General features: G+C 56.4%; 1 protein-coding gene across 1 annotated transcript in view; it reads right to left on the bottom strand.

Moving 5' to 3' along the window:
- The window catches only part of CSPG4 (chondroitin sulfate proteoglycan 4), a 36,393-nt gene extending 19,233 nt beyond the window's left edge, over positions 1–17,160 (bottom strand). The window contains exon 1 of the mRNA XM_082618092.1: positions 16,718–17,160. Coding sequence (XP_082474218.1) covers positions 16,718–16,805 — 88 coding nt within the window. The 5' untranslated portion in view covers positions 16,806–17,160. The remainder of the gene's footprint in view (positions 1–16,717) is intronic.
- Positions 17,161–23,641: the final 6,481 nt, after the last annotated feature.

Genomic DNA, 23,641 nt, shown 5'->3' on the forward strand with positions numbered 1-23,641 from the left:
TCATGAGCTTGGAGTCAATCCCGGAGGGCTTCCTGGGGGAGGTGAGGGTTGTGTAGAGGAGCAGAGAGGGAGGGAAATGGGCAGAGGGAAGCAAGGACAGGAGACTGGCAGGGATATACAGGCTCTGGAAATGTGGAAGACAGAGGAGTAGAGAGAAAAGAAGCATGGGCCACACCAGGCTCAGCAGACGGAGAGGGGTGCCAGGGCAGGGGGGGGAGGAGAGGAGGCATCATTACTGCCTGGAGAACTGTCCTTGACTCTCCTGGGCCAAGAAGACCCACGATTCACCAAAACACCAGTTGAGGCCTGCAGCAGCTATGTGGGCTGCCCTCTGGGCCAGAAGAAGGGGCCCAACTCAGGCCTCAGTGTCACCATTCTGTAAAATGGGCACTCCTTCCCACTCTTTTCTCCTCCTGTCTGTGGGGATTAGTCCTGGAGGTCCCTTTCTGGTCTGGGTCTGCTCTCAAACGTGAGTGTGCAGAGGGTTAATGGTGTGGGCTGCTTGGGTGGCTCCAGGCCTTTGGCATGCGGGGAGCAGGATGCCCCCAAGGGTCTGGGGGACAAGTAGGAGGGGCAGGAGGAGTGCCACAGGTATGGGTTTCTCTGCCTGGAAGAGGATACACAGGTGAATGTCCAGGGGGGTGTAGATGTGTACTTGCATGTGTGTGCAAGTGTGTGGGTGGCTGCTGGGAGTGTATTTTGGGTTTGCGTAAGGCTGTGTGTTTGTGCATGTGTATGCGTGTGGGCTGGGAGCTGCCAGGACAGAGCAGTGATTGTGCCCAGGCCTGTCCTGCCCCTCGGTGCCCGCCCGCCATGACTTTGGCTGTGCCTGACTCCATGAAAGGGGCAGTGTGTTCCTGGAGGGTTGCAGCCCCTCCCACCCGGCACCCATCCACCCGAGAGGTTTGCTGAAGGTGGAGAATCCCACAGCTTCCCACCCTTCCTGCCCACGAACAGGGCGCTGCTGTCTGGGCCCAGGGTGGGCGCTCCATCCCTCTTCCTGAGAGGAGGGCTGGGGGCACAGAAAGAGTCTGTATCCGTCCCCACTGCGGCCCTTTCTCACACTGGGGGATGAAGCCTAGGCCAAGGTCCCCCAACAAGCCACCCTCTGGCACAGCATGGGTTATGCTGGTATCTCCTGGCTCCCTGGGCCACTCCTAGGATGTTTATGAATGGGGACCTGGTCCCTGTCCCTGGGGGACCCCAAACATGAGGCTTACTTCCATCATGGCGCTCAACCCTCTGCCTATCAGCAGGATTTTGGCCTCTCAGTCTCTCTCAGGCTCCCCACTCCCTCCCAGGCTGGCCAGGGGCAGGGTCTCAAGCATGAGTGCCTTTCCAGTCTTGGGGTTGCTGCAGACCCTGCTCCTTCTGGGTCCTCAGATCCCCTGGGGCTGGCCAGTCTGTCTCTCTCCCCGTCTCTGTCCCACATCTACCTTGTCTCTGCCTCTGCTTTTCCTCTTCTCTCTGTCTCTTGGTCTTTGGTCCCCCTCTTTCCTCTGTCCCATCCCGGCTGTAACTGGGAGTGCCACCCTTGCCCCAGAACAGTCCAGAGAGCCAGACTTGTCTCCCCAGCCCTGGGACCCTCACTCCTTGGTGATGGGTTCCACAACATCAGAGTTCTCTGTGGCCCTTGCCTGCAGTAGGGTACTTGGCTTCCACTTACCAGACAGACAAACTGAGGCTCCAGGGGAGAAGCAATCTGACAGAGAGAAGCAGAAAGCCTGCAGCTCCTGGCCTTGCCACCTGTTGGAGCCCTGCCTGCCTGGGCACCCCACCCCAGGCAGTCAATCTCTGTGCACTCCCTCCCACCACATTCCTGGTTGCCTGGGAGCATCCAGGCAGCCCCAGAGCTGGCATGCGTCATGGGCAGCTGCAGCATTCCTGGGTGTCTGCTGCTGCCTGACTTTATAAGGGAGAAAGTTTGGGAGCCCAGAGCTGCCGGCAGGATGGCCAGTGGAAAGTGCCCAGCCCCACAGTCAAGGGTGGGTGGTGGGAGACCTGGATATGAGGATGTGGGGAAGGTACATCCAGTGGTACCGAGGCGGAGCAGGAGGTGAGAGACGGATGGGGATGAGACTTGGGAACCATTATTCATTCATTCATTCACGCACAAATATAATAATGTAGCGACGGGGATGGAAGAGGAGAACTAACCTGGGAGATACAGAAAGCCTGAGAAAGACAGTAAAAGTGAGAATGAGAAATAAAGACTCCCTCCTCCACAAAGACTGAACTCAGGGATCCAGACGGAGGCCTGAGGAAGGAGATGGGGGAGGAAAAACCAAGAGAGACAGAAGAGGCAGGATGTCGGCAGTGAGCCTGCTGCTGTGCACAGGATCGAGGAGAGTGAGGAGGGGGCACCCCACCAGCCAGCTGTGGAGGGAGGGGACAAAGCTGGGCTTCTCCACTGTAGCCTCTTGGGGTTTGGCACCAGGGGTGAAAGATCCTGGTTCCAGATCCCGGCCCTGGGTAGGCAGCAGTGAGGCTGGGAGAGTCCCCCTGAGGGAGTCTGACCGGGGGCTGCAGGGTGGGATGTTCCGGGAGGGCCAAGGCAGGGATGAAGGGCTCTCTGTCTCCCCTCGTGTGTGTGTGTGTGTGTGTGTGTGTGTGTGTGTGTGTGTGTGAGAGAGAGAGAGAGAGTGTGAGTGGCCCACCTGCGGGCTGAATGCTGGCCCTGTGTGAGAGCAGGGATGGGCCTGGGGCTCCGCCCCATCACCCAGGCCCTCTGGACCTAAGGCCTGATCCCCTCCTCTCACGCCTCCAAGGGACTTGCTTTTTCTTTACCAGCACTCTGCCGCCAAGCCAGGGGACCCCTGAGGAGGGTGGGGTGCAAAGTTCCCTCTGATTTAGAACCAGAGCTTCAGCTCCCAGGACTGCCGGTGAGGCTGACTGCTCCCGCCCATTTCAGGGCTGGGAAAGCAAATATTCTGAGATGAGAACTCAGCCCCACAGAGCACTGCAGACCCCTGAACGGCCACAGTGGGCTGCGTGTGGGCCTGAGTGTGAATGAGTGCGGGGCAGCGCCATGCGTCACAGCGGGTCGAGGTGAGCATGGGCAGGTGAGGATCTGGTGCGGTGGGCCCAGGCTGGCTCTGGGTACTGGACCATGACTCCCTGGCCACGCCTGCCGCCCTGGGCGCTGGGGCAAGGGAGAAGTGGTCACTGCATCTATTCAGGTGTCTGCCCCTCCCTCAGCATGTTCCATAGCCCCCCAAGGCTCAGTCCTCTCAAACCGAGCTATGACCTTCCACCAAGCCTGTTACCACTGAAGGTAACGGGGGAAAGTTACGGGGATGACTTCAGGTCAGACCAAAGGGGCAACATAACCTGCCCTTGGTGGTTGACACAGGGGTCATAGAGCCAAGGCTAGATGGCTCACTACCTGCCAGGGCTGGCTGCCTGTGAGAGGCTCACACACCTGCAGACCCACTGTGCTCACTGCGCTGGCTCTCCTACCCACTGATTCCAGACCGGGGAATAACCCAGAGGCCTACCGACCACCTGCTCCTCTCCTGCCCTGTGAGCCACAGCCATAGGAACAATGGTAGGTTAGTTCAAAATCACATGAGACTTAAAGAAGCAACCTTCCTCTTGGGAGACAAAAGCTGTCTCAACAGAGAGCAGGAACTCCAGGCCCTGTCTGACCACCTCCCCATCTCAACACTACGAAGACCTCGCTGGGGTCAAGATAGTCCCATCCCTCCTCACTCCAAGAACTCTTGAGCCCTGAGACTCACTCTCGGGGTACTTGACCTCTTTGGTTGCCTTTCTGGTTCCTTGCAAGGCCAAGGAGGCCAGGGCAGGACAACAGTTTCCTTAGCTATTGGCTGAGCCCTGACTCTGGTCACTGGTCTCAGCTACCGGTCCTCTAACCAAGCATCCAGAGGCCACCCATGCTGAGTGGCATACACTGGGGAACATTTCCAATTCAGGGATCCCCTCTGGAAGGTGAGTACCCCTGGAGAGGAAGCAGGGAACGGGTGGGGTGGGAGATGCTGAGCTTGGTCCACAGACATCGACAGGGGCAGGGTTGGCGTCCTGGGATCCCAGCCACATGTTCCAACCCTGGGGCCACGTGCGGCACAGAGGAAGTGGGAGGGAAAATGAGAGGTTTTGCTGGAAGAAGCAGCCCAGAGTCCACCCAGGCTGGAGGGCAGGGGCGTGGAGGAAGCGGGGCCCTCAATGGAGTCTTTGTGGAGGCCCTGCTGCTCCCCAGGGTGGGGCTGCTGTGGCATGGAGCAATTCCGAGCGGCTTTTCCTTGCCTTATAATTTTCCTCCTTATAGGGCAGCTGAGTGGATTTCTATGCCCTTTTCCACATCCCATTCCTTCTGGCTTTCTTGGCCCCAGAAGTAGGGTGGGATCCTCATCTCAGTGGGCCCAGGCTGAGGTAGGGGTCCTGGAAGGGAAGAAACAGAGTGAAGGACCCTCGCCTGGCATGGGTCTGCAGTCCCCCACTGCAACAGGGTCCTTGTGAAGCTGCTCCCATTTTACTGGTGAGGAAACTGAGGGTCAGAGACAGCAGTCATCTGTGTTAGGGCCTAAAGAAGAGCAGCTGCAAGGCTGGGATTCGAGCCCCTGTGGCTGTGGCTCCAGAGCTGAGTGCTGTGGGTTCAGGGAGGGGTGTGTGCACACAGAAGCAGGGAGGGGGGGGTGGGTTTGGTTGCTGCCTGTGAATCGGAAGTGGAGCATCTGCGGCTGGCCCCAGTGGGAGGAGGGTGTGAGAGCTGGCCTCCTGCCTGGGAAGACACACTTTTTTCCCTTCCTTTCCGGTCCTCGGTCCTCAGTCCTCAGGGGCTCCCTCTCTCAGGGTCCGGGGTGGTGGTGGGAGGGAGTGAGGAAGGGAGGGGAAAGCATCTGCTTTCGATGGGTGGTTTGGCAGCTGGCCTTTCCCAGTGTGGCTGGATGGGGTCTGGTCTGGGGCCGGCCGGATCAGGGAGGGACCTTCTTCAAGGCTGGCTGCAGATGGCACATTCCAGAAACCCCTGATAGTGCTACCCATGCCCACGGGGGTCCTGGAGGGGAGAGACGAGAGTGGAGAGGCAGGGGGTGTGGGCTTTGCCCAGGGTGAGAAGCCTGCTCTCTGATGGGCCAGCCCCTCTCTTGGGCAGAAGCCAGAGGAGGGACGCCTGTTGCTCATCTCCAAGTCTCCCCATCGCTCTGGGATGAGAAACCTCTAAGGGCAGGGCTGCTGGGGAGGTGTCTCAGGGCTTCCCCCAGCCTGGCAGGCTGGCCTTGGAGACAGTGAGTGTGCGAGCTGGGATGGGGAATAGTGGAAGCAATGACTGTGGGTTTGGACAGAAGCCTGGACGAATTTGGCACAGACTGTGCTCAACAGGCTGTGTGCCTTGGAGAAGCCACAGCCATCTGTGCCTCAGTTCCCCCATCTGAAATATAGGAAAGAGGGGTGGGATGACCCCGCAGACAGAAGTCCCACATCCAGGAGACTGGGGAAAGCAGAGGCTTGGGTCAGGGATCATCCCCCCAACACACACACAAATACACACACACCTGTCCCCTGGCCAGCCCAGCCCAGCAGAAAGGGGCTGGTGGGGAGGTGTGATCACTACAGTGGGTACAGCACAGCCACCTCTGGCCTGAAGGGCCACGGGCCTGGCTAGACTGGAGGCTCTTGAGGACAGGTCCCAAGGCCTGTATCTCCGGGCCAGCGCATCTGCCATCTAGGAGGCCCATACACAGGTACCAACAGATGAAACATGAGCACCTAAGGGAATGCAAGGATCAAATGGTGGTGACATTTGCCCCATACAAGGGATTTTCTAACAGCATTGCTGTCTGACAGCAGCCAGGCAGAGAAGCAAGTTCCTGGCACTGGTGTTGTGCCAGCAGGAGTGTGTGGCCTAGGAGGGTGGACCAGGAAACCACAGTGTCCTTGCTGGTGGTCTGCAGGTTCTGCCAGAGATCCCCAGACCCCCGGCCCCCGCTCCACTGCTGGGCAGGCCTGACTCCTCTTGGAATGGTTCCTTGCCTAGTACCCCCATCTGACAACTCCGCAGACCCCTTCAGTCCGTCAGCACCCACTGAGCTGTGCCCCACCTCTGCCACCCTCTCTCCAGCCCACCTCTTCTCCCCTGACCTCAGGCACTGCCTCTTTGCTGCTGTACCTATATCTCTGTCTCAAGCACCGAGTCTCCAGGGCTCTGGGCCTGCCTGCCAATGCCCCCTAGACGTCTACACCGGGAACATCTATAGGAACCCCCAAATCCCAGCCCACCTGCTCAAGCCAGACTCAGTATCATCTCTCCTCCAACCTGCTCACCACCCGGTGAAGGCCCCACACGTACCCACCGTTGGGCAGAAACCTGAAAGTTGCTTTGACCCTCTCCCTGTTCCTGACCATGAATCAATGTTCCCTCCATTCAGCTCCATTACTTGTCCTTCAAGTCTGTCTCCCCCTCTTGCCTCTCTGTGCCATCCCACAAGACACATGGTCACCATCCCTTGCGGCCTCCCTTTGCTAATTGCAGCCACAGTGAACCTAAACGGCGGGGCTCCATCCTCCTCCCTTGCCTGGATGCCTTCGATGGCTCCCCAGTGCCCCATCATCAAGCCCCAGCCCTCTGGGGTGGCACTGAAGGTGCTGGGTGAGCTTGCCCCTGCCCCGCCAGGCTTTCCTGTTCACTCCTTTGAACACCCCACGTGCCAGCCTCACAGACCTTGGGCTGTTTTCCATCCACACCTAACAGGTCCCCATTGTGGCCTTCGCTCAGGCTGGGCCTTCTGCCCAGCAAGCTCTTCGTTCCTTTTTGCCTGTGAAATGCCCTCATGCCCCTTCAGGGAAGAAGTCCTCCCCCACCCTTCCCCATAGCTCCTTCTCTGCATTTGGGGTGCAAAGAGACTCAACCGTGGCTTGGGGAGCTGTGTGACTGTCACCTCTCTCTGTTAACAGTGTGAGCCTTAAAGGGACAAGACTGGTGACAGAGATGGCAAGATAGGAGGGAGGGGCCCAACAGGGCAGGAGGGGTGTCACGTTCCCTGGCTGACCCAGCAGCGAGGGGCTGCACCTGGGAGCTTGCCCCAGCTCTGCCCCCCACTTGTCTTACCTCCAGGCTTCTTTCAGTCCTCCTCTGCCCTCCAGGGCCCCGGGGGGGTGGGGTGAGGCTGGACACAATGGCTGGGGCAGAGTGGGGCACTGCCCCAACGAGGGAGCCCTTTTCTGGGCCTGTGGTGACAGTCTGGTGCTTGTTTTTAAAGAAAATAGAATCAGAACACCTATTTATAGCTGGAGGCCATAGCCACAGACAGGAGATGGATGGGGTTTGAGGCTGCGCAGGCTCCCGCTCAGGCAGGCGCTGGGGGTGGAGCCATTCCCAGGCCCCCTGCCCCCCTTTCTCAGCCCCCAAGGAAGTGCCTGTGGGATCCTGACATTCCCTGGGACAGGATGTAGCCTGCACTTTGGGGCAGGGGAAGGAGGGGACTTGGGTGAGGAGGATGGAAATTTTCTCTCAGAATCGGTCCCTGGGGCCCAGAGTTCTTTGTGGGAATGGGTGGAGGTGAGGGTGTGTTACATGTCTGCAAGGCACAGGAGGCAGAGAAGGACCTCTGGGGGTACGGGTGCCGCCTGCCAGCGGACTGGTAAAGGAAAGAGAACAGGGCAGCCAGAGAGAGACGCAGGGATGGGGAGAGAGATGGAGAGACAGCCTTGGGGAGGACCCAGAGACAGACAGGGGTCCGGGGAGAGAGATCTGCAGCCCAGCGGACGCCCTGAATAGAGAGGAGATAGAGGAAGCAAGGGGAGATCTGAAGTGGGGCGTTCCGTCCTACAGAAAGTCTTCACAGTGCTCTGGGCAGACTGGTCAGTCTGAGTTGGATCCAGGTGAGAAAGGGCAAGAATTAGGCATCTCTGTGGCCTGTACCAAAGAAGGCCAGGCCTTGCCTACTCCTCCCACCCCCAGGACCTGGAGACCCTCTGTTCCCGTCAATCTAATGCTGGGAGGCCCGGGTCCGTTTGGAGGCAAAGCAAAGCTGTGGGGGCAGAGCCGATGCACACGGGCTTCGTCGCCAAGATCGTGGAAGGACTGTCCTGGCAGAGGGGGCAGGGCAGTTCCAGGACTGCTGGGGACAGGTCTGGGCTCTGACTTGCTAGGAGGTGAATTCCCCGGGCCTGGAGGAGTTGCAGGCTGAGGCTATGGCCTGGGCTCACACCTGCTGCCAGCCTCTATTCAGACCCCTCCCCTCCCTTGGTTGTGTCGTTGGGGGCTGTGGGGTGGCTACAGCCTGGGGCATGTGTCATGGAGCTACAGCCACAACCGGTGACTCAGACAGTTAAAAAAAGGAGCAGCTTTGAGCAGTGACTCAACTTTCTCTGGAGGGGCTGGGTGGGTCTGGCTGGTACAAGATGGGGAGACTGGGTTTATTTTTGGTAGGGTGGGGCTGGGGGTGGGGGTGGAAGAGGGGAACTGGGGGTGGAGAAGAGCTGCTGCTCTCATCCCAGGAGAGCCCCAGGGCTCCGTGCCAACTTAGGAAAACGGTTTCTTGATGCCAGAGAGCTCTGGCAGGCTGGGCCACCTCTCAGCCCTGTTCTGAGCCTAGCCTGCCTTGCTGTGTGGACCTAGATAAGCAGCCAGCTCTCTCTGGATAGAAGCAGAGATCTTTGTCCTTTTCCCAAGAGGCTTGAGCTCAGAATTTTTTTTTTTTTTTTTTTTCGGTACGCGGGCCTCTCACTGCTGTGGCCTCTCCCGTTGCGGAGCACAGGCTCCGCGGCCACGGCTCACCGGCCTAGCCGCTCCGCGGCATGTGGGATCTTCCCGGAGCGGGGCACGAACCCGTGTTCCCTGCATCGGCAGGCGGACTCTCAACCACTGAGCCACCAGGGAAGCCCGAGCTCAGAATTTTAGAGCTGACCTTGGAGAATGAAGATCCTACCCAGGGGCCCAGAGACGGACAGAGGTCTGCCCAAGGCCACACAGCAGGGCCAGGTATCCCAAGGGCTGCCATTACACATTTGGCTCAGGTCCCTACAATATCTCTTCTATCCCAGGGCTGTCAGCAGTTGGAAGGAGGGGTTCCCATTTGAGTACCTGCCCCTGGAGAGGCTCAGATGGGCTCCAGATGAGTGTCTGGAAGCACATGGGCACCCGATGTCCAGAGATGGAGCCTCAGCCGGGGGCAGGAGCCTGGATTCTATTAGCACACATCTGGGGAGCTGACCAGTCTTTGCCCAATAGTCTGTTCAGAAGGTTACCTCTCTGGGGGTGAAAGCAGAGGATGCCCCCACACTGGGATCTTGACTTGGGGGCCCAGGCTTTTTATCCAGAGTGTCCCTCCAGTTGGCACTCCCCGAGGCTGCTCACCCCACTCTGTAGCCATTTCCTGAGACTCACTTCCCTTCACCTCCACCAACTCTGATCTTACGCATACATGGACTCAGGCATCACCAACACCCCTGATGGGTCCAAGCAGCCCAGGATAGAGAGAATCCCTCAGTCCTTCATTCTGGATCCTGCTCCTCATGATGCAGCCACTACTGCTTAATGAGTGGTGGTAATAGTCCCATGGGAGCTTCATGGGAGCCATCTCACATCACTGGGCCCTGGCCTCCAGCCCCTACCTCCAGAGGGGCCCCTGAAGGGTGGGCAGAGAGCAGGGAAAAGACAGGCTTCTAGGCTCCCCATCTTATAAAAGGTGTCGAGGCCTGCTCCTTCTCTCTGTCCCCACCCATCTGCTCTTGGGACAGGGTCTGAGTTTCATTTGGTCATTCATTCAACAGGTTGATTGTGCTACGTCCTGGCTCAACCATCTCCATCCAAGGGACCATTAGGCTTTGGGGTGGGGCTGCAAGGGGCTGTCCTGCTTCTCCTCACACAGGAGAGGTGTGTGGACCTCAGCCTAGTAAGTCAGTCAGATGCAGGACCTACCCCCACCCCCCTTTCTAAAGGGTCCTGGGCTGGCGGGCAGAGGCTGGCTTGACAGGTCCCCTGGGAGCCTGCCTCCCCCTTTCCGTGTCACTTCGTCCCCACACAGACCCTCTCCAATCCCCTGCTTTGGAAACTTTCTCAAAGATTCCTAAGCAGGAACCACCCCCCACCCGTCCCCCGCCACCATTGCTGGGCCTGCCCCACTCCAGAAGAAGATGGGAAAAACAGAATAACAGCAACCTCAGGACCAGGCACCTACTGAGCATTTACTCCAGGCAAAGGGCTTTAATCCCCAACACACATAGGAGGTAGGAATTATTTATCCCATTTCAGAGAGGAGAAAACTGAGGCTCAGAAAGGCCAGGTCACCGGTATCGAGTTGTAGGGCTGGAATTAAATTCTAAGCTCTCTAACACCATGTTCTTTTTTTTTTTTTTTTTTTTTTTTTTTTTTGCTGTACGCGGGCCTCTCACTGTTGTGGCCTCTCCCGTTGCGGAGCACAGGCTCCGGACGCACAGGCTCAGCGGCCATGGCTCACGGGCCCAGCCGCTCCGCGGCATATGGGATCCTCCCAGACCGGGGCACGAACCCGTATCCCCTGCATCGGCAGGCGGACTCTCAACCACTGCGCCACCAGGGAGGCCCCTAACACCATGTTCTTTACCACGATGAGCCTGGCCTCCTGTCTCCCCCAGCCCTGTTCCAGGAGCTGAGGACTCAGAGGAGGGAGAGGTGGGGCCTGAGTCAGGACTGAGGGGCGGGAGGGAAGCTTACTCTTAGCTGCTCCAAGACGCCCAAAAAGGATGATTCGTTCCTGCCCTCACCACGGTGAGAAGTGTGTGTGTGTGTGTGTGTGTGTGTGTGTGTCTGGGCCGGAGGCCTGCCTGGCTGGCCTCCAGCTGTAGGAGAGCTGGACTTGCCCCAGTCACTGCACACAAGGGAAGGGGCAGGGAGGGCTGGTGTCGTGGGAATCAGCATCCTGGGCCCACTGATATTTATAGCTGCCCCCTCCTGAAATGTCGGGGCGGGGGCTGCTCTTAGGTGGGAACGGAAGTTGGTCTCCTCTCCTCCACCCCCTCTCCATCTTCCCAGAGAGAAGGATGGCACAGGCTAGAGGCCCTGGCCTGGTGGTGGAACTGGGGGCTGTGTGTCCTGAGTTGGGGGTTTCCCCCAGGCTTCTCGCTCTGGGGGTGGACACTCTCTTTGCTAGGCCCTGAGCCAGGCTTCTGAGAACACTATGTGTGTGTGTGTGTGTGTGTGTGTGTGTTTGCAAGTGTGTGTCTGCACACACATGTACATACACCTACTGGGTGTCATGCTGATGGAGGTCACAGAACAGGGGCAGGGGCCAGATGAAGGTAGGGGGAGAAAGGTTTGTAATCTCACAGAGATGGAGGGCAGGGCCCCAGAAGGGGGGCAGACCAGGCTGTAGGCCTGAATAATCAATGGTTGGAAAAGCCTCCCAGGGGTGGTGATGCTGGAGTTGGACCTTGAAGGATGGAGAGAAAAAAAGAAGAGCAGTTGCAAGCAACAGCTTGGGCAAGGGTGGAAAGGTGCCAGGGATTATGGATTATTATCTGATGCTCTAGTTCATCAGCCAGCCTGTGGGACACAGCATCACTTTGAATGTGGAGGCTGATCTACTGGGGGGAGAGAGGGCCCAGCCACAGTCATGGTGTCTTTGGGCCTGCAGGCAGGTGGCACCATGAGGCTGCTGTCTACCTGGATACTCAGGAGTGTCCCATTTGGTTCCGAGAGGGACAGGAATGGGATGCTGGGGCAGGAGAGGCCAGGTCCCCAGGGCTGGCCGGGAGGAAGCTGGGACTACATTCTGCTCCCTGCCTTCAGGCCCCCAGACTTTGCTCCACTGGTGGAAGGATATCTTCCAGGGGCCATTGATATCAATCTTGATCTGGATTCTTTGAAAGCCAGGAAGTCCTTTCTTGTATGTGACCTGACTCTCCCCTGCTCTCAGTATGTTTTAACTCAAAGCAATTAATTGGTTTTCAAGCCTTTTTTTTTAAGCCACAGAACACTTTATCAAAACTGTATCTTACGTAAACACATGTTCACGAGACTGCTCTGCATGAATCAGGGTGGTGCAAGCATCCCGTATTCCCAGGTATGGGAATGGAAAGCCCCGGAGCACCTTGGACACAGTCTGAAAACCCCTGGTTGGCTCAGTGATCTCTATGCCCCTTGTGGGCCCAGTCCTGGGTGCAGCAAGATAGTGGAGACCTCAGAGAAAAGTAGATGGGAGGTCTGCCCTCGGGGAGCTGCTGGTCCTGTGGGGAAGGCCACACCCAAACCAGGGTACAAGGACAAACAGCAGAGAGGTCTACCCCCTACCCTGCTAAGCATTTGCTGTGTGACTCCGAGAAAATAGCTGCCCCTCTCTGGGTCCTGGTTTCCCTATGAACCATGGGGGGCTGGCCTGGGTTGGGGAGTCTCTGCAGTGAGGTCTGGGAGGGGAGGCTGCCTTACTGACACACCGTGACACTTAAGCTGCAAGAGAGACACACACTGAAATGGTTTCGTATGAGCAGTGGCGGGAGGCCTGGCTAATGCGCGTCAGAGCTGGCAGGGCTGGCACTTCTGCAGGCGGGGAGCGGCCAGGGCGTGGGCAGGAGCTGAGTGGGAGGAAGGAGTGGTCAACAGGAGAGGCACTGTCCAGAACATGAGTGAGCCATGCCACCAAGCCACCTTGACGGCAGCCCCAGAGCCACCACCCTACATCTGAGACAGATGGGGCTTCATTTGCCACCCCAGCTGTCGGTGGAGGAGTGGTAGGCTTCCTTGAAGAAGATCTGCTTATGCTGTGAGGAAGTGGGGAGGGTTTGGAAAGGTAGGGGGCACTTGCTGGAGGGGTCTGCAGAGATGGGAACAGAGATCTGGGGTCCTCAGGGACCTGTCTCTCTCCTGAAGGCCTGTCTCTCTCCTCTGCTGGGGGGCCCGAGTCCACTGGTCGGTGGCTGCCTACCTGGCCTGATCTGGGAAAGGCGGCTGTTGTTGGGGTGAGTGAGAACACCATGGCTTGTGTACCCAAAGAGGGACCTGAGGCCAGTCCTTCTCGTTCTCAGAGCCTCAGTTTCCTCATCTGTAAAATGGGGAATGTTTCTTGACTTATAGGGCTGCTGTGAAGCTGCAGGACAACATGGTTAGTGCCCCCCCCCCACCACGGGGTGTCTCGGGAGGTAGGAGCTCTGTTATAAGAGAGCTCCATCCTGTCCCCTGTTTGGAGTTACGGACCCTCCTGAGAAGCAGAGAGCCAGGAGCCCCTACCCCAGGGAGAATCCAAGTACAAAACTGTTCATACAAATTCGGTTCATTCAAAAATTACTCATACACACTCAGTAATAATGGTAATACAATACTTTTGAAACACACCCTAAGCCTGCACCTGGAGGAGGAGTCTTAACTCTGAAAGGCTCTACAGAACTGGACCCACGCTGAGTCAGGGGCATGTTGGAGGCAAAAGGGGAGCTGGATGGGGCCAGGAGTCGGCGGCAAGGCAGTAAAGGAGCGGAGGGACCTGGAAGGGAGCAGGCTCAAGTCCCAGACCTAAAGGCCCCCTTGTTTATTTGCTCTTGGCACTGAATAGGAGCCCCAGCGCAGCTCAGCACCCCCTGCCCCCATCTTGTCCTCACCTCCTTCCCTGAAGGCCCCACCCAGCCCAGGTCTGTGAGCACCGCTGGTTGTGTGCACGGTTGCGCGGGCTCACATCTGTGTGCGCCAGTGAGTGTGTAGTCAGGGCTATTTCCAACTCCCCCTCCCCTGCCCGCCCCATCCTGGGCAGCACGCCCAGTTCCTCACACCCCACTCCCCTCCGGCCCTTCATCAGCCGCCTGGCCCACCTGGCGCGGCCCCCTCCTCGGGCCCCCCACGCGGGCAGCACTGAAAGACTCTTGTTGTCCTGGCTGGGCAGGCGGGTGAATGTTGGGAGCGGGGGCTCAGTTATACTTGGTCTGGAACAGCTTTTTCAGAGTCCGGTGGGGGGTGCTGGGCCTAGGGCCCTGGCCCCTGCCCTGCTCTGGAGGGCTGGGGCAGTGTACGTACACACAGACACACAGACACACACAAGGCTGAGAGGCTGTCTCCAGCACTATTCGTTCCCCCAGACCATCCTTAGAGGCAACGGAATCTACCCTGGTTCAATTCCTTGCACCTGAGGCTCCCCTGTCCCCACCCCAGCCCTGCTCTCTAAGACATCCCCATCAGTTCAGAGCCCTCACCCAGATGACACAGGAACCCTCTCTGCCAGCTACTCCCGCCTGAGTCCCATGTGAGCCCCTCACCTTCTGCCTTTAAAAGTCAGCTATGCCAGGCAGGGAAGAGGTACGGGAACCACTGGCAGTGCACGCTCTGTGCTCACTCTGACCTCCCAGTTTTGCTTGTGCTGTACCCCCTGGCTGGAAGCACATCAGCTCAAACCCAATCTCCCCAATGCCTGTGGCTCTGCTGGGCTTCACAGGGCTTAGAAGGGGCTGGACATCACACTTATCATCCACAGTGGCACAGGGGTCAAGTCTAGCTGCCCACGCAGGAGGGGAGCTCCAACAAAGTGGGACTAGGGGCTCTTGTCGGGCAGCTGGGCTTCCCTGTGGGTTACAGCACTTTGCTTCCTCCCTGGGTCCTCAGTTTCCCTGTCTGTACAATTGGAAGGTTGGCCCAGATGGTCTCCAAAGGTGCTTGACTCTCAGGTCCCATGACCTGGATGCCCTGGAATGTTGATGAGTGCAGGGAAAGCATCCCAGTGTGCCTCACTCTGGTACCTGAGACTTGGGGGCCTTTGGGGCTAAGGGTGTCCAGGAGGGGTGGGAGTGATACCTTCCTCAGTAGGGGCTGTCCCTATTGCAGAGACCAGGATGGGGGACAGAGGGGACATGGCATGGGGACAGAGGTGGGCTCTTGGAGGGGAGCTCTGCCTGTGAGGGGGACAGGATACTAGCTTGCCCACCCCCTCACCACTTCCAAATGCCTCCTAAGGGCCGGGGTCGGCTTGATGTTATAAAACCCCACTGGCACCATGTCACTCTCCTCTCTAAAAGCTTCGCTGGCTCCCCACTGCCAATAGGGTATAGGCTGTGGACTGCATTTTGCCATCTCAGGTTTCTGTGCCCCAGCCCAATGGCTCTTCCTGGCTTGTGCTCAAAATATATATACCTTCCAGCCAGGCTGCTGGAACTCCTTATCTCAACCTCCCTCTGCTCATACCCCCTCAGAGCCTTTGCTCATTGAGCCCTCGCCTGGAGTTCTGACCCGCTTCCCATCCCCCAAGGCTTGGCTCAAGGATCACCCTCTGCCCCGCCCCAGCTTGCCTCTGAATTTCTCTTCACCATTCTCCTCATCTGGATCTTTGCAGACACGATAGGAATTGCTGTTTGAGTTTTAATTTGCTTTTCTGCCTCCTGAATGAGTCCAAGTCCAGCCTATGCATTTCTGTGCACTCCTGACTGCCCAGCACAATGTCTGCACACTGTTGATGCTGAGAAGGTATTTGAGAATGGCTCTCAGGTGAAGTCCAAGGAGGTGGGTACCGGAGTCCCTCCCTTGGCTGGAGGCTGGGCAAGCAGACCTCTCTAGTCAGCTCAGATGCCCCCTTCCTATCTCTCTAGAGGCCCAGCCCACAACCCAGGCCCTGAGACCTTGAAGGATGGGGTCCCTGGGGACAGGAACAGGGAGCCTGGGATCCAGCTCTGACTCACCCTACTGGGGGGTCCTCCCCTGACTCATATCCCTTTTGGGTGCCTTGTGATTACTGTCCATTCTAACTGGCTTCCCCATCTAATGGGGAGAGGGGTGTGGCCTAGGTCCCTGGAAGGGAGACTCAGGCCCTTCTTCTGCTCAAAGTTGTTCTTGGGAATGGTCCCGAAAGATGTAGGCTGAAGCACTGATTCATACATACATGGGTAGTAATGACTGATGGGCCCTGAGGCCACAATTCTTATGGCATAACTAGACCATGCCTTAACTAAGGGAAGAATGCCATAATGGTGGGATTTCTGGCATTGCAATAGAGACGGACACATCCTAGCACCTCTCAGACGGCAGTCTCTGCTGGAGGCAAGCACCAATGCCTGGGACAGGGAGGTGTGGCAGGGGGGTGCCCAGAGCTGTCTGAGGGGCACAGGATATCTGAGGGACACCAGCCCTGCCTCTAGGAGGCTGAAGAGTGGGTGGTCCTGTCTGCCACTAACTAGGCCTTCTCAGTGAGAAGAGAGGAGAGAGAAGACAGGAGCGGGAGGAGGAGGCCAGGAGGAAGGTGGTGGTGAAGAGGCCAGACAGAAAATGCACCCGGGAACAAGGGGAACAGGAGCAGAGCTGGGGCGCAGCTGCAGGAGGCCCCAGGAGGCTGGGGTGCTTGCGGGGCCCCACACAGGGTGGGGCAGGGTGGCTTCCTCCCCATTTCACGCCTTGCAGCACTCCCCCTTCCTTGCCTGGGTGTCTGAGGTGGGGGACTCGCTTCTCACTGTCACTATGGGTCCTTTGGGCACCAACCCAGTCATAGAAAGCCTGCTGGGCACAGGGACCCCAGGCGGCACTGGGGTGTCTCCACTGGGTCTAGAGAACAATCCTGCACAGAGCCACACCCTAGGGAAGTGACCCTGGGGCCAACCTCAGATAACCAGAGCCCACATGACCCCCTAGATGGAGAGCCATGGCTGGGGGTCCTGCATCCCCTGGGGGTGGGGTGGTACTGCCAGAGACCCCAGCCTGGGGTGGCAGAAGTGCAGTCCCCTCGTTTCCCAGTCTGGGTCCTCCTGTCCCTTTCCTCTACGTAAGAAACCCTCCACAGCTCTTGCCAGTCTAGGTCGGCGTCTCAGGCCCCTCACTCACCTGTGGATGCTGGTCCCACCAACGTAGCGAAGGTCAGAGCCAGGGTCAGGGCGGGGGCTGAGAGCAGGAGCCGCGGGCCGGAGCGCATCGCGGCGGGCTGGGCAGCGGGACTGGCGAGGAGCGGAGTTCGGAGCCGGGAGCTTGGACGCCAGAGTCGAGAGAACTGGCGTGGGCTGGGGCTCCGGGCGTCCCGCCGCCTACTTAACACGGGGGCGGGGCAGGCGCCGACCGGCGCGCGCTCCGGTTTCAGGCCGGGGTTGTCCTGTCTGCCCCCCACCCCTAGTCTTCTTAAAGGGCCCGTGCTGGGCTGCTCCTCCCCGTCAGTGGTCAGGGGACCCTTATAGCTCGATCAGTCCCAGGCTCCACCTTAGAGATTTGGGACAAAATCCCAGAGGAGCCCAGACGTCCTGGGCTCTGGCGCAAGGGCTCCCGGAGAGCTCCTCTGGGAGGAGATGTGAGCTGAGCTAGTCCCTTCACTTCTCTGCCCTCTGCTCTCGCCTGGGTTGTGGCAAGGGCGTCCTCACGCCAGGCCTAGGAGGAAGGACAGATGCCCTCCGCCCCACAGACTGCTTTTGGGCTGCTTTGCCTCTGAAGTCTCTTCAGGACGCCATTTGGACAGAGAAGCACCAGCCTGAGGTTCTACACCGCTCTGTGCCCACTGGCATTGCAACCTTGACAGGGCCTCAGTTTCCCAGTCTCTAAAGGAGAGATGTTCTAGAGTCTCCCACAAGGCAGGAGGGATTCTTAACTCCCTGGTGTCATTTAGTTGCCTCTAACTAATCCTGCAATGTGGGTGACAACACTCCTGCCCACGCTTTATGGAGGAGGAAGCTGGCTCAGAGCTGGAAGTGGTTCTTACAAGGCCCCCAGATGGAGAGTAGGTCCCTGGCCACATGGGACCAGAACCCCAGGCCGCCTGACTCCTGAATCTGGCTGTTTCAACTTCCTGGGCTGCCTCCTGGAAATCTGACCCTGGATTTAGCACCTACCTAACAGCTTCAGGCTGGGGTCCTGCTCCTCTTGGTTCCCTCCCAGGCAACAATATCAGCCTTGTCCCAAGCAGGAGAAAGGGCAATATTATCGCAGAGCATCCAGCACCTAGAGGCTCTGCCTGCGCTCTGCCTAGCCCCAGCATCAGCGGTGCCTGGCTTCGGTTTCTCTGTCCAGTGAATGGGTGGAAGAGTACCCCCGGAGTGTTTCCCCCTCCTTTCCTCCATCAGAATCTCTCTGTCACACCTGCCTGCTTCAGCCCAGCCCCAACCCCATCCCACCACTTGCTGTCTCCCCAGCCCCTGCCCTTGCCTGATGACAGTCCTACCATGGGTACAGCCCTTCAGAGTTTGCAACAAAATTTTGCCCCGTTTTGCAATAGAAGAAACTGAGGCTGAAGAAGATTAAGGGACTTGAGCAAGTCTACACAGCTGCAAAGAGGTGGAGCCAGGTCTTTGACCCCAAGCCCAGGGCTCTTACCACCACAGCACAGTGGTAACCGGGGCTCTGGGTTCAAATCCCAGCTCTCCTGCTTAGCTGTCCCAACTTTGAGCAAGTCACTTCACTTCTCTGTAGTTCAGTTTCCTCATCTGTAAAATTGGCTTTGTGAGGATTAAATGCTTTTTAAAAAATTATTTATTTATTTTTGGCCGCATTGGGTCTTCGTTGCTGTGCGTGGGCTTTCTCTAGTTGCGGCAAGCGGGGGCTACTCTTTCGTTGCAGTGCGCGGGCTTCTCACTGCGGTGGCTTTTCTTTGTTGCGGAGCATGGGCTCTAGGCATGAGGACTTTGGTAGTTGTGGCACATGGACTCAGTAGTTGTGGCTTGCAGGCTCTAGAGTGCAGGCTCAGTAGTTGTGGTGCATGGGCTTCGTTGCTCCGCGACATGTGGGATCTTCCCGGACCAGGGCTCGAACCCGTGTCTCCTACATTGGCAGGCGGATTCGTAACCACTGCGCCACCAGGGAAGTCCCGGGATTAAATCCTTTAATGTACCTCAAGTGCCTAGCCCGAGGTATACAGCAGGTGCTCAACATATGCTTGTCTTTTTTCCTCCTTGCCCTGTAGTCCTGCTGCATATCCTCCATGTGTCTCAAAGTTTGCATTTAGCTTCCAGAGGCAGCTGCACACAGTAGGTACTCAATAAATGCATGCTGGGGTTGAGTAAGAAGCCAGTTGCTGCTGTTCTGTAGGGATTTTGGCAAACGCAACAACTCCCATCCAGTTCACCCTAGGAAGCCTGGGTTGGGGCTGTGGTCAGCTGGCCTCGGTGGCAATAAAGCCATTGATTCCGCATTTGTCCCTTGTTTTTCCTTCTCCCCAAGTCAGCAAGGCACCTGGTCCTTGTTAAGGGCTAATTACTGGCAAAGTGTGGGCCCAGAGTTGCAGAGGCTGCTGAGAAGACAACATTTGGAGGAAAAGACTTTTGCTTCTTTATGAATCAAAAATGTGGGTGGAGCTTTCTACCCACCCCATCTGCCCATCCTTCGCCCTCCCCATCTTCTCCCATGTCCTCCCCTGATCCCCACCCACACAGATTTACCCACCGCTACCAGGAGTCATTGGTCTGTCTGTGGAGCCTGCAGACGGAATTCCCGCCCACAGCTGAGATTCAAGTCAGGATTAGCTTGCAGCCTCCCCCTGCCTGGTTGCTAGCTGGGGAGAGAAACACAGGCCTGGATAAATAATGGCAACCAGCACGGCAGTAATAGCCCACACCGGCTTCTCTGCTGGGGCTTCTCAGTTTACAAAACATTGACCTGTTTTTTTGACAACCCTGGGGAGTGTGTGTGTTGGGGGACAGTGTTCCCTTTTCACTGATGAGAAAACTGAGGCTCTAGTGGAAAAGGGATGCTGGGGCACCAGCGCACATAGGCCTGGCCTTTGTTCAGCCTATAGCCTAGAACTTGACCCCCGACTGGTGCTGAGCAGCCTCATGCCAGGAAAACTGGCAGAAAGTTGAGGCCTCCTGTTGCCTGGGAACTGATCCCTGACTTCCTCTTACTGTCTCAGAGCAAAGGCTGTTAGACCAGGCAGTGCCTGCTCCTCAACTGTCCTCTCCCCAGCCTCCTCAGCATGACCCCCCCCTGAAGCCCCCACCAAATCCCCATCCTGAGTAGAGCCCACCAGGGCCTCCCTAGCATCCTCAGGCCTTCCTCTGCCTTCTGACTTTTGCCCTGACTTTCTCTGACTTGGGTTGGCCGGGTGTCGCTGGTGACCATCCCCGACTGCCCTTGCCTCTGTGGCCGTATCTCACCTTCCTCCAGGAAGCCCTCACAGCCTTCCTTCTCACCACTGACCTCCGTTTCCATAGACTCCCTCGAGTAATGATCTCTGTATTCTCCCAGTGCCCCCCAGGGCACACGTAGTTGAGTCAATGCCTCCTGGCCCCTTGGACAGATTTCCTCCCAGCAAATCACCGGACAGGGTACCCGGGATAGGGGAGAGGAAGACTCAGAACACACTTGAAGAAGGATGCCCACGCCCCAGGGATGAAGGAGGATTCAAATTTTTCTGAAGCTACAGTGACCTGTGGTGTGTGCTGCCTCAGTTTCCCCAAGTGATCGGCCTCTGGGAGAACAGACAACAGAGAGCATCACCCGCTTCTCTGCTGGCAGAGTTCAGCCAGGCGTGCTGGCCAGGCCCTCCGGTCATTCTTATCCTCATGCCTCTTGGACGAAGAGCGCCTGCTCTGGCAGCGGCTGTGGCTCAGTCCTGTCCTTGGCCAGGGCCCGGCATCTGAATGCCTCTGTGTTTTGCACCCTGACCGCCTGGGCCCCACCCAGGGAGCTTGTGGCCAAAGCCAGCTTGCTGGCAAATGGCCGGTGCTTGTGTCCTAGATGGGACAGTGCCTCAGCTCGCGCTGTCTAGATCCTAACCTCAGGGAAGTGGCCTTCTGCCATGAAGCATATAGAACTCAGACCACTACTGTGCAAGGGGACATGGGCTTTTTGGCCCCGATTCCATGGCCCTGTAGTCACATGGCCAGGAGCTCCCCAGTGGTGGGCCCCAGTCCAAGGCCTATGCTAGGAGTGGTCTTGCTCCCACTCGTGGCTGGCAGCATCCGTGGGGCTCCTCCAAGTGCAGGCAGCCAGGATCAGGGGGGATGGGGGCAGCTCTTCCCAACAATTGCACAATTCAGGAGCTGAAATGTTATGTTTGCTGCCCTTGGGAGCCGGCTGTGGGCTGTGGACGGGTGGCCGGTGGCAGGGCTTTCCCTGGCCAGGGGAAAGCTGTCTTGGGGAGACAGGGGCTGGGGGTGGTAGAGGACCCTCTCAGAGCCTCTGTTCCCGGGAGCAGGAAGTCGTCTTCCACACCACGTCCACAAAGACCTGCGGCTTCAGCGGCTATGACCAGCTGGCCGCAGCTGACTCCTCCTGGGGTTGTGCTATTTCTAAATATTGGTTCATGCTGTTACCCACTGCTCCGCTCCACCAATGGATATTCAGCTGGCTGCAGAGAGAGCCTCTGGGAGGGGGAATGAATAGTCCTCGTTTGGAGGGCAGATTTGTGAACATACTTGCTCAGAGTCTAGCATGGGACAGGTACTTTGGGGGCTGGGGTGGGGCTCCCAAAAGGAGGGTTAGAAATACCTGCTCAGAACTGGGAATGAGGCTTCAGTGGGCATTAGGAGACATGGGTCTGAACTGGCGACTGGACAGGGCAGTGAAAAGAATGTGGGGTTAGGAGCCAGAAGTCTGGTTCTGCCAAGCCTTTTCTGTGTGGCTTCAGGCAAGTCTCTTCACCTCTAGGCAACTTTCCCCTCATTTGTAAACAGTAGAACCGCCATGGTGCTTGGATGATGCCTTCCAACAGAGGTGCTGGGGCTTTATAAACTATGAAGGGCAGTGCCTGGTGGTTATGACGAGGTCACCTGTTGATGCCAGGGTTGTGTTCTCTGCACGTCTTCCAGGAATCCTTTGAAGGGGAGGCAAGATTGATAACCAAGAGGCAGCTGGAGCAAGCTGGCAGGGCTGTCTTCAGCCATTTCACCCAAGAACATACAGCTTGAATTTCAGCTCCTATTGGCCCCACTGGCTAGGTGTCCTTGTATAAAGAAAAACCTGTGGTAGCCAGCCTCCAAGGTGGCCCTCAATGGTCCTCACCTTTGGGCATTCACAACCTTGTGGAGTCACCGCCTACACATTGAATAGGGCTGACCCAAATGGCCAATAGGGCATTGCAGAAATGAAGGAGTATGACTTCCAAGGTCAGGTCACAAGAGACATGGCGGCCTCTGCCTTTTTCTCTTCTGATTGCTTGCTCTGGGGGAAGCCAGTCACCATGGCCTGAGGACAGTTAAGCAGCCTGCGGAAGGCCCCTGTGGAGAGGAACTGAGACCTTTTGTCAATGGTCAGCACCAGCCCACCATTCACATGAGTGAGCCATCTAGGAAGTGGATGTGCCAGTCCCAGTCACACTTTCAGATGACTGCAACTCCTACTGACATCTTGACTGCTACTTCTGGAGAGACCTGGAGCCAGATCCATCCAGCTAAGCCACTTCTAAACTCCTGGCCCCTAAACTCTTGAAACTGTGTGTGATGATAAATGTGTATTGCTATTTTAAGCTCTTAGGCTTTGAGGATAATTTGTTGCACAGAAAGAAATAACTGAAACAGACCTCCACGAATGTAAATTGCAAGACAGTCAGCCAGACTGGGTCTGTGTCTGGGTTCAGAAAGTAAGACTCTGTTCCCATGAGGAGGAATGATGTTTCCTTGGTCAATCAATGGATCAACTCATTTATTCATTCCACAAACCTTTCTTAAGCACTTACCATATGTCAGGGCACTATGCTGGGGGCTGGAGACACAAGGGTAAGTGACAGAGCCCTGTATTTGGGAGCTCACAGGCTCCCCAAATGACTTGGTGATTGTTGGATGTGGGGAGTAAGGACAAGGGAGGTGTCCAGAACAAGCCCAGATTTCTGGCTTGGACACATGGGTAGGTGGTGACATCATTCACTGAGATAAATGGGGGACAGGGAGCATCTCATGAGAAAAACTCTGGGCTTATTGACTTTTAGATGTTTGTGAGAATCTCAAGTGACACTGTGCAGGCTGTCGGATATGGGAGTCTAAACTCCTAAGAAGATCTGAGCCAGAGACATATATATTCGGGAATTGTTGGGGTACAGATAATGGGATTGAAGCAACAAGAGGGGATGAGACTTCCCAGTAAGAGGAAGGTGGTAAAATGGGAGAGGAAGGCCCAGGACTGAACTTTTTTTTTTAATTTAATAATTATTTATTATTTATGGTTATAGGAAACAAATTTTAAACAAATTTGCATACATGTTTTGTTGCTGTGATATATGAGAGAGTGATCAGTAAAAGACTGCAGGACTGAACTTTGAGACACCAACATTTTTTTTCTTAAAAAAATTTTATTTTAACATAATTTCAGACTTAGAGAAAAGTAGCAAGGCCATTACAAATATTTTTCACATACTCTTCACCTAGATTTCCCAACGCGTCCATTACAAATATTTTTCATATACTCTTCACCTAGATTTCCCAAACGATGATGTTTTATCACCTTTAAATTCTTTTCTATGTATATACATATATTTTGCCTGTGAGAATTTTTTGAGAGTAAGTTGCAGATATAATGCTCCTTTATCCTTAAATACTTCAATATGTATTTCCTGAGAGCAAGGACCTTCTCTTTCAGAACCCAGATCAGGAAACTAACATTGGTACAATACATTTAACTAGCTACAGGCTTTTTTCTGGCTTTGCCAATTTCCCCAGTAATATCCTTGATAGCAAAAGAAACTCCTGGCTCCTACATTGCATTTGAATAGAAACTACATTGAGTTTCTATTAATCTGGAAAAGCTCTTCAGTGTTTCTTTGTCTTTCATGATATTGCCATTTTGGGCAAGTATAGACCTATTTTATTTTGGAGCATGAATCTTGATTTGAGTTTATCT

Source organism: Mesoplodon mirus (genome assembly GCF_964341445.2).
Source record: "Mesoplodon mirus genome assembly, chromosome: 4".
Classification (NCBI taxonomy): domain Eukaryota; kingdom Metazoa; phylum Chordata; class Mammalia; order Artiodactyla; family Ziphiidae; genus Mesoplodon; species Mesoplodon mirus.